The 10837-nt window shown below is 41.4% G+C and overlaps 1 protein-coding gene across 7 annotated transcripts in view; it reads right to left on the reverse strand.

Annotated features, from left to right (window-relative positions):
- Positions 1-10761, reverse strand: part of LIN52 (lin-52 DREAM MuvB core complex component) — a 55229-nt gene extending 44468 nt beyond the window's left edge. Inside the window, exons 1-6 of one of the 7 annotated variants that reach the window (XM_027459623.3) lie at positions 10622-10758; positions 10462-10536; positions 10338-10375; positions 9925-9991; positions 8852-8935; positions 5582-6282 (exon numbers count right to left, since the gene is read on the reverse strand). In XM_027459623.3, the coding sequence (XP_027315424.1) occupies positions 6224-6282; positions 8852-8935; positions 9925-9991; positions 10338-10375; positions 10462-10536; positions 10622-10640 (342 nt within the window). In that variant the 5' untranslated portion in view covers positions 10641-10758 and the 3' untranslated portion in view covers positions 5582-6223. Of the gene's footprint in view, positions 1-5581; positions 6283-6308; positions 8127-8537; positions 8561-8851; positions 8936-9924; positions 9992-10337; positions 10376-10461; positions 10537-10621 lie in introns of those variants that run through there. The other 6 variants (XM_027459626.3, XM_027459627.3, XM_027459621.3 and 3 more) reach the window with 6 other exon arrangements.
- Positions 10762-10837: the final 76 nt, after the last annotated feature.

Raw genomic sequence — 10837 nt, forward strand, 5'->3', positions numbered from 1 at the left:
ATGTAAATACATACTGATACAAGTATCAGCAAGAGACATCAAACAGAAAATAAGTGCAGAGAGAAACTGCAGAAGTTTTAACTTTGACATATTTAAGAGAGTTTTCTGAATTTTCTCCTCTTCAAGCTCCACCAGCATATACCTTCTCCTGCAGCGAGCTGGCATCTCCATCAATGCCTGGAGATTCGGGTGCTATATTAGTACCCTCCATCGAAGTCCACAATAGCACTTTCCCCACAGAATAAGGCAGGGAGAAGAAAGCTAAGATGCAGAAATTTCTTGAAGCTTAGAGAAATATTTGTTCTACTTCACAAGCAGACAGAAAACATCCTAAAGATCCATGCAATGTTTTTTCTTCTCCATTTTTTAAATGATATGACAGTTACCTAGATACTGCATTTGTTTTATGGTAAGAATGCACAATTTATGCATATGGTTAATATCGTATTTTATATCATCAGTAGACTGCATCTCCCTGATTCTGTATTTAGGAACAGTCTGGACCTGCTGGGTTTTTTTCTGCACATAGAGGGCAACCGCACACCCACTTATTTAAAAAAAAACAATAGCAGCCAAGGTCCAGACTCAATTTCCATCCTCACCATTGCAACCTAATCTCCTGGCAAGTTAATGCAAATCAAAGCGAACACTTCTCTGACACTGGTAGCAAAGCGTGTTCCTCTCCCAAGAGAGACCTGTAAAACAGGACAGTCACTGACAGCAGTACAATTACTGACACAGATACAGACTTTATGGACATGTTTATCTCTGCTGTAAATCCACACTCTCTCTCCACTCCGATTCATGAGTCATAAAGAAATTGCAGATAATGAAAAAGTTGGAGAAATTTACAGCGTGTCGGAAACCTCAGACAGCCAGAAGAAATTAAAGAGCTGACTGAGGATAAATCACACAGGTACAATTAAAACTTCCTATACCTTCCTCACTTCCAAACTGGGGCACAAGCCAATGGAGATGATGAAAAGTTGAGGTCATGACTCCTCTGACTGTAATTATTTCTTAACTACCTACATGTCAAAATTAGCCAATTCACACATCATGTATGAGTGCCAATCTCAGGCTGGCAGTCTCATGTCTCACTCTTCCACCAGGAAGAATCCTGCCAGTAAATAAACCACCCAGCGAGCAGTATAAGGAAAGGTGATTTCCTCGTCCCCCTGCAGATGCAGAGTACCTCTTACCATATCACTGTGCATTAAAATGAAGCAGATCTACGGTGTGGGAGGAGGAAATAAAGAGAATCAGGAGAAAGGCCAAGGTTTCACATGGAAATCATGGCAGCTTGGACATTACAATGACAGGGTCGTATAAATACCCTAAGCAATACCAAGTGGTCTTTTCACCTTTCTGAAACAGCCAAGTGATGACTGAGAATTACTATGAATGTAAATCGATAACAGCCTGTATTAACTCTGTATTTTTCCAGAAAGCACACACCTGGTAAGGAAAACAAAACCAAGCATTAGCATTTCCATTGATTGTATAGTTCCCGAAATACCTTCTGATCATTTCCCAACCCACAGATGAACCATCCATAACGTGAGACATTTTCTGGGAGAAGTCTACTAATTCAACTAAGTAAATCCTTATGTTAACTGCATATTACAGAAATCCAGTGTCCAAAGAACATAATTTTATTGTCCAGCTATAAAACTCTGCCTTCAAGCTTTGAAGCACAACGTATATACTATTTCACAAAGTCCTTGCAAACACAGTACTAAATAACAAGATAAGAGAGAAATATGCTTTCAGGCAAAGCTGAAATGCAATGAAAATTCATTCAGCAAGGCAGCAAAATGTAAGGGAACTGACCAAGAAAAACTGTTGCTACAAAGAAAATTCTTCACAGAGCAGAAATATTACATGAGGGCTTATCAAAGCACATGCATCTCGAACCATTTCCCTCCTAAGCAGGATAGCCCACATCACAACAACAAAAACTGTGTATTTTAACCCTAGGGACATAATGAGCACTAGACCTGGCATAAAATATCCTCTTCTGAGTCTGACATACTTAGGAACAGTATAGATGATTCCAGAACACGTTCTCTTCCTTCTCATTTTAGATGAATACAGACACACTAGCTCAAGAAGCACTATGCTTCTGGAGGTGCTGGCTTTTAACAAGGAGAAAGGGAGCATCCTCCTTACTCTTGTCAGCAGTCAAGATACTGAGAACATTGCTGCATCTCCCTAACCACTGGCACCAAGATTCTTGCTGTCTTGGATCCACATCACACAACCCTCCTTCACTTCCTCCTTCATTCTGCAAGTTGGTTTCCTTCCCTAGCTCCATTTCTTATTCCTCCAAGGAAATAGTCATGCTCAGCAAAGAGCCTGCTCTTCTGGATAGATTCCAAATCCTCATTTTGGTCAATAAGAAACAGTGAGAAACCCTTTCTGTGCAACTTCCCAGACTGCAGAAAGGGAGCAAAAGCTGGCGACATACAACTTCTACCAAAACAGATTGACATGAGAGATTCCAGAAGATATCATGAGACCTTACTGCTCCCTACAGCTACCTATAAAGAAGGTGTGGGGAGCTGGAGGTCAGCCTCTTCTCGCAGGTAACTAGCGATAGGACAAGAGGGAATGGCCTCAAGTTGTGCGAGGGGAGGTTCAGGTTGGAAATGAGGAGACATTTCTTCTCAGAAAGAGCAGCCAGGCATTGGAATGGGTTGCCCAGGGAGGTGGTGGAGTCACCGTCCCTGGGGGTGTTTAAGGAAAGTTTGGAACTAGTGCTTAGGGACATGGTTTAGTGGGTGACATTGGTGTTGGACCAGATGAACTTGGAGGTCTTTTCCAACCTTAATGATTGTATGAGACAGACTCCCCACTGACACCTCAATATTAAAATCCTCTTTATTTACACGTGCCTGTTAATCTGTTGGTTTCCTGAAAATGTAAGAATCTGAAACACTCTGTTACAAACAAGTGTGTACACAGTCTAGAAAAGGCACTAGCCAACTAGAAAAGACACTAGTAACTGTACTGCACTAGGTGGGGGCACATTTGCAAATGTAAAGTAAGGCTTCTGAGATTAAAAAGCCTCCATGTTAATTGACTCAGGACTAAACAAAGAGCAGTAATGGTCAGTAAATATTTTTAATTTGATCAATTACATCATTAACATCAAGTCTTCTGGAGTACACTGGCCACTAGTTTTGCATGGAGCCTAGAGGCAATGTATGTATCCATACAATGCACACGCAGATCACAGAATCATTTTGATTGGAAAAAACCTCCAAGATCATCTGGTCCAACCCTGATGCAATGTGTGTTGGTAGTACATGTAGACACTCCTTGAAAAGATGATCCATTACAGAAAATGAAAGAGACGTTTTAGTAAGGTGATGAATGGTCGTCCCTCCTTTCCTTACTTCCATTCTAATCCAACATCTTACATGAAGTCCAAGTTTAATGATAAATGAGGTGTTGTCCTGTTTTTTAAAGCTTAAAAATAACACAAGCTCAATCTACCAAAGACAGTCTTCAGGTCCCTGACTTACACCTATCCTGTGATCAACATCAAGGGAAAAAAAAAAAAAGCATCAATGAGTGAATTCACATTCAGTCATGTTGGGAAGAGCTGTAATAGCTTTGAAATTATCTATGTCAACAGCAGACTGCAAGGATCACAGTCAGAACTAAGTAAGAGTTTCAAAACATGCCACAGTTAAATTCTGCTCAAGGAAAGAAGAAAAAGATGGAACTGCTCTACTCCTCCAAACCTCCAACAAAGCTGAACTTGCAGGCAAGAGATCACATATGACAGTGCTTATCTGAGAGAAATGAAAAAGTGAAGACTACCAATCTGAGAAAGAATGGCAATCTGTAACTAGCCTGGAGTTCAGAGGGACTCTCTGTATGATTTTCCAGAAATTTCAGAGGTTTGTGAGGCTGCAGAGGGCTACAATTCACAGCCCAGGACAGCTTAACTTGGGAGCAGGGTGGCTGTTCCTCATTCCACCTCCATCAGTCTCTGGAAAGTTCTCTCTGTTATAGGGACACCTCAGTGATTTCTGGCAGCAGATGCTAAACTACCACGCATTACAGTCCAGCCTATTACTAAAATCAGTAAAAAGGAAAAAAAGATCTGTCATTCCACCCCACCATCTCATTTCCAACAGGCCAATGTCAAATACCTATAGAAGAGTGTAAGACCAGGGTGAGCACCTAGCCCAACCTGCCTCGTAATCTCTCCCAGCTTTTTACATCTCTCAGATTTCTATCTAAGCCACTGGTGACCTCTTTGTGGTCAGACACTCCTGATGGATTTATCATCCAATAATCTGTCTCACTTACTGAATAAGATAACTCTGTGCCCACAACCTTCAGAGGCAATGAGCTCTTGACTACACCAGACAGTGAAACCTCCTTGATTTTATCCTGACACTTTGTTCTCTCTGGCTCCCATACTTGGAGAAAAAGTGAGGAGTTGTTCCCCATTCCCACTTCTGCATTCATCAGTTTTACACTTTTCACACTTTTTACAGTTTTACCTTTTTTACATACTGCACCAATTGTCCACCTCCAGGCTAAAAACCCCCAGCTGCTTATCACTAATCCTGACTGACATCCCCCACAGCACCCAGGTGTAATTCCTGGGCCCCTGACAGCCAGCATCAAGCAGCTCGTCCACTGTACACGAGCTATCCAATTCGCTTCCACACACTGAACACATATGGAAACTAAACAGGCGTTGCACAAAAGAAAACAGAAGCAAAGTTGATAGAGCTCAGTGAAAACCATGGCACACAAACCTACGGGGGACACTTGGCTGAATATTTTCAGGAACTGTCTCATGGCTCTTGAAGTGTGAGGATTTGACATTGAAAACTGTAGTCTCTTACATTCCTAATCTTACAGGAAGAAGAGCACAAACAGCTTCAATTCCAAATAAAAACATGATCTAATATAAAAGAGTGGACTAACACTGCTGGTAAGGAAATTGTACGAGGTATTCATGTTTGTGCTGTTAGTTATGCCAAATTTTCTAATGTTTAAGACAGATGCTGCGTACAAGCACCATTATTTCCCCTTCCCAAATACATCAGGCCTTTAAAAGACCTGGCTTTTCAGGAAGTCTTGTACTAATCAACTTCATTGCTGAAGCTACACTATGACAGCACAGCAGCCTGATAAATGTTTAATGTAATGTAAATAACATGTAAATAATAATGTAATATAAAATGTAATTTTATAAACAGGAAGCATGGCTGTGATACTGGGCATATATACACACTACAGGACTTCTGAACTAGTCTAGCAAGTGGTACCCAAAGATGTTGGAAATTCATACCAGGGCTTTCCAGAAGTCTCTGGACAGTCACATTCCTTCAGAGATGCACTGCTTTCTCTGATTCTCCATCCTACCTACTTTATCCTTTCACAAATTGGTTTCTTCCAAAGTTTGGCAAAACAGCAACAACAACAAAAAAAAGAAAACTATGCTTTACTCTGTGGTGCAAATAAGCTCTGAATTATGGAAGATTAGTTCGTCTTTAATAGTAGTTTAATGGCCTGTATCTTAGTAAAAGGGAAATGAATGTTTGGGAGATCATACAGTCAGAAACTGACAAAACACATGCTCACTCATTTATTTGTTTAAAACAAACTTAGGATAGTTACAAGGTATCTGCCAAACATAAACCTTTTAAGCTACAAAGAAAAAAGCCAAGTCAGCAATTGATTTTGCAAAAGCATGAATTCAATCTATTAGGTACTACTGAAGCTGGAGGAATTGGATAAACAGCTGGAAGGATCAACAGCTGCCTTATTCAGAGAGAAGTCACTGTTCCCTCAGAGGAGGAGGAGGGAATTGGCATTACCAAATATTGCATAACCATTTCAGGTGGCAAACATCTATCTCAAATTGTGACATTATCATCCCTAACTCTGATACTGTTGTGTTATCAAATAAAGCTAGTGTAGTCCAGATGCATGCCACACTGCACAGAATCTTAACAGAGGGCAAGATGCTCAGCTGCTGAAATGCCCATAAAAAATACTGGAGGAAGCTCTGTTAGCATTATCCCAGTTCAAATGACATTTGCTGCATCCAAGACCTCTGACATTAAAAGGTCACCTCTGAAGTTCTTAGTTGCTGTTTGATGAACTTAAGTGTTACAATCAAAGCATGGCAAGTCTATTCAGTTTCACCCAATTGAGAAACCAAGTCATGTTAACAATTTAATTCGATTCACAGAAACCACAGGGCATTCAACAAAATAGCCAGGGTTATAGAAAGTAAAGGTAAGCCTATAGGAAAAAGAAGAGGAAAGTTAGTTAAAAAGAGCATTTGTGAGAAACACAGGAAAGCAAAAGACACAGAAATCCATGGTCAAAAAGCTAGGGACAAATGGTACTACATATAAGAATGTGGAATCTGTGTAGTATTCAGCCATTCCTAGACAAATGCAGTAGATACGGACACAGCATGCAATATAGTTGTTTTCTTCCTGTATTTATCTAGAAATATAGTTTATATAGTTATATCACAAATGAAAAATTCTTTCTTGACAGCACAGATAGACATTATAACATAGAGAGTTAACTCTATGTCATCAGATCCTGATAATTTGCATCCTGTATTTTAAGTTATCTTGCCAAATGGTTCTGTGGACAGTAATGTTCACTGCCAGTAACTGCTGCACCACTCAAGATGCTCCCGAAGACTGAAAAGCCTGTGCTAGTATTTTTAAAAAACGTGTAGAATAACCCAAATGATTAGGAGTATATCAGCCTTCCACTGATCCCCGGCAAAATACTAAGGCAGTTCATCAGAATTTAAGAAAAAAAGACATATAATTAAGTAATTATTAATTTCAAACCGTATCTTGTTAAATTCACTGCTCAGATCTCAATTTTAAATGTCAGAATACTGCCTTGATAAAGAAAGCTTTTGAAGAGGTACCCAGTCCCACACGTCACTTTGCCTCATGAACTACAATACAAATTTACAAGAAGGGTGCTGTGAACTGATTCAGTAACAGACCTCATGACATAACTACAACAGGAAATGTGTCACAAAAACATGTCTTGGGAAAAAGAAGCTTCAAATCATGACAAACTGTACAAATTTATTTTAAGAAGTATCAAGAATTCTATGAGAAGCTTCATGCTGCCATCTAGAGGAGATGTGTCTGCATGTTTTTTTAATCCTGTTTTCGATAAGCATTTTCAATGATCAGCCACATAAAACATGGAGTAATGCATTTAAATGTACAAAGGTATAATCAAATCATGTACCTCTGGACCAAAACCACAAGTTTCTTAACTTTAATAAATGGACCTTTTGTACATTTCTTCTTGTTTTCTCACTTACCTAAGTCTGCAAGAGAAAACTTAAAGACAGTATTGGAAAAAATGGTCCTGAGAGGCCCTGTTCAAACTCAGTACTTCATTTTCTGTGAAAATTTTCCTAAGATGAATGTGTATGTTATGACATACAAAGCATTATGTATATTACAGGTTAAAGGAAAGTAGACTTCATTGACAACTAGTTACAAACACGAAGAGAGCTTTCATAAGCCTTAAAAATTCAAGAATTCAGTTACCATAGACTAACGGTTTTAAATCTCAGATCTCAAACGGTTTTTTCCTCACTTGGTCTATTCGTATTTATTTGTTCTCAGTAAAAATAAATGCAACATAAACATTTCTAAGCTTTGTGCACTTAATGTAACTTATACTCCGCTTAAACTCCATTTAGCATAGCAAAGCTCTTTGATGTGTAAGCCTACAGCTTAACTGGGAGAGCCAATCAGCCAGTCTTTGTATTTGACTAAGATTTCCATCATTGAAGTATAACTTCTATACCCCTAAATGCTTCTTACAATCTTAAAAGGTATTAGCACTGAAAGTAAAATAAATTTAAGTGCATGGAGTGTGTTCAGTCTTAATGACCTGTTGATAAGAAAGCATCAAAGCATTCTAGGCTTACTGTTGGTAAGCTTTCAAAGCTCTGTGCATAGAGCAAGAGTAACTGCAGCTAAAGTCTATGAAAGGCCAAAATTAAGCAAAGAAAGTTAAATGTGTCAACGTGCACAGGTAGTGCTTAAAGGAAGCACAATCTCCCTTGAAATCTTCAAAGCTGGATCAACCTGTTAACAACAGTTCTAAATGTGATTATGAAAGCAGCAGCTTCAAAAAAATTGGTAAAAAATGGTTGTTGGTTAAGTGGGATGAAAGTCAATTTTAGAATGCAGCGACAGCACCTCCTGCTACAGCTGACTATAAAAAAATACAGCAAGTACAGAAACAGGAAGAAGCATGAGCACTAATGGCTAGCAAAATCCTACACACAAGTCTCAAGGTGTAGGCATTACACAAAGTTTCACAAAAGTACTGCTACAAATATTCAAAGAAATACCTTCAGCATCTGTACAGGAACTGAAGGAAAGTTACCTGATTTATTTAAGTCAAATATAAGTCAAAGTGGTATCTGATAATTACTGCTAAGATATTTTCCCCCACACAGGTAGACCGTAAGCTGGAGCAGCAGGCATTCTGTTGTGCAGGTGCCCTCTCCCTGTTTCTGAAGGTCACAAATTACTGTGTTATCACATTACTAGACCTTAACATTCAAACTAGAAGTCAAAACCCAAAGATAAGAAATTCTAAATGCACCCCATTAGTCTTCATTGCACCCAGGGTAGACTTGTTCAGGGTAGCACACTTTCCAATCAGATCTCCTACTGCACCTCCACAACTGTGAGATATTTGCCAAATCTGTCAACACCCTTTTCCAACTAGAGGTGTACCACAAGCACATGTTTTAGTGGGAAGATTTGCACCACAGTCGGTCACATCCATACATAGAACTTACATTCATCCAATCCCAGCTGGTAAGCCAAGTTCTGCAGGCCACGAACCTTCTCCATCAGGTTAGCTGTAGTGAGGCTCCCCAACTCTAAAAGGAGAGAAAACCACCTTTTTTAACACTGTCTGTAGACCTCTGGCTTGTTTACAGACCTCTAGTCTGGCAGTTTATACGTTTACTATTTCAGAGCATTCAAATAATACTTCCTACAATTTCAGTTTGAACTGCACAGACTGTGTTCTTTAATCCTTACACCTCATACATGAGAACCAGCAAAAAGTTATAGCCATATAAAAAGCAGTTTGTCCTACTTCCCTCACAGAACAATTCACCTGGAATTCACATGAGAAAGAAGAGCAAGCTCAAGGAAGATTACTACAAATGCCTGTAATACGCAGCAAATCCATATGCTAGCTAGCCTTTCTGCAGCTTTTCATACAGCCTTACAAACAACCATTCCACTGGAGATCTCAGGTACAAGAGTGAAAACACACTCACACAGCATCATTCAACAAGCCACTCAACAAATCTAAGCTACTCACCAAGCTTAATCATTTGGGGTCTACCAAAAAAAAAACAAAAAAACCTTTATGCCTCTTCTCAACAACAGGAGACACCTACTACATAACATAACGTATAATGTTACACAGGTTTAACTATTTCTTACTTGCTTGTTTTGAAAAAAACAGACAGCCTTTGATGTCAGGGTATTTTCCTGGAGATGACAGGAGTAACAAAAAATTCAAGTAATTGACAAGGTAGAGAGACTGCTAATCTAGATCCTTAAACTGGAGATTCTGCAAATACAAAGGCTAGAGATCAGAAGCCACAGGGCTCACTGATAGGAGTTTCTTGCTTTCAGAAGTGAAATAAATTAATGGGATAATGAAAATAAAAATAATAAAAGCACAAGCTGTTAGACATCCAGGACAAAAACTCTGAAAGAAATGTTGAACAGCCCAGAAGGATCCCTACACGTCCGGAAGGGTTCAGAAGCAAGCCCTTTAACCCTTGTTTTTTATAGGCACCGAATTCCCACCTGCTTTGACAGCCCTACTCCCCCCAGCACCCATACTCACCCTTTAACATATCTATATCATCGTTTTCCAGCTCAGCCATCCATTTGGGAGGAGAACTCGTAATGGGCTGGTTTGGAAAAGAAAAGAAGAAGCAGAAAACAGACCGTGCTCAGACCAGGGCATCTTTGGGAACATACAAGGAAGTTTAACCTAGAAGTTAAGGCCAGTTTAACTGACAGGAAAGATGAGGGTTCCAGGAGCTCTGTGGGGATAGTTTAACGCTTAACCTTGTTTTCTACCTTCCCCTGGACGTTTTAGGGGTTAAAGCAGGGCAGTGACACCCACAAACCAATGAGAGGACCCAGAGGAGGCTTCCCTAAGGCTTAAAGCCCTTCCTTCCCCCCCAGGCTGCAGAGGGGAGGCTCGGCCAGGAGGCGGGCAGCAGCAGAGGAGACCCAGAGCGGGTGGCTTACACTTTTGAAGGAGGCGGCGAACTCGGCGACTCCCGGCACTGCAAGACAGAGAGCGGCCGTGAGCGGGGCGGGCAGGGCTCCCCCCACACACACCCCAAACCCTCCACAGCCCCCCAAAACTCACGCTGCTCGGGCCACAGGTCCGGGGAAGCCCGGTCCAGCTTCTCAAAGCTCAGCAGCGAGGCCTCCAGGTCGGCGCCTGCAAGAGACGGCGGTGAGGGGGGAAGCGGTGAAGGGGGGGGAAGCGCTGAGGGGGAGCCCGCGCCCGCCGCCCCCCGCCTCACCGTCCGCGGCAGCCGCCATCTTGCCGCGTCACGTGAGCACAGCCGAGGGGGGGAGTGTGGAGGGGAGGGGGATAAAAATCCCGCCTTCGCCCCCGCAGCCAATCAGCGGCCCGGAGCGGGGGGCGGTGGAGGAGGAGGGGCGGGGAGAGGGCGTGGCCTCAGCCCGGCGGGCCAATGGGAGAGCAGGGGGCGGGGCTAGGGGGCGCCGCGGAGGGG

This window comes from Anas platyrhynchos, chromosome 5 (genome assembly GCF_047663525.1).
Source record: "Anas platyrhynchos isolate ZD024472 breed Pekin duck chromosome 5, IASCAAS_PekinDuck_T2T, whole genome shotgun sequence".
Lineage (NCBI taxonomy): Eukaryota > Metazoa > Chordata > Aves > Anseriformes > Anatidae > Anas > Anas platyrhynchos.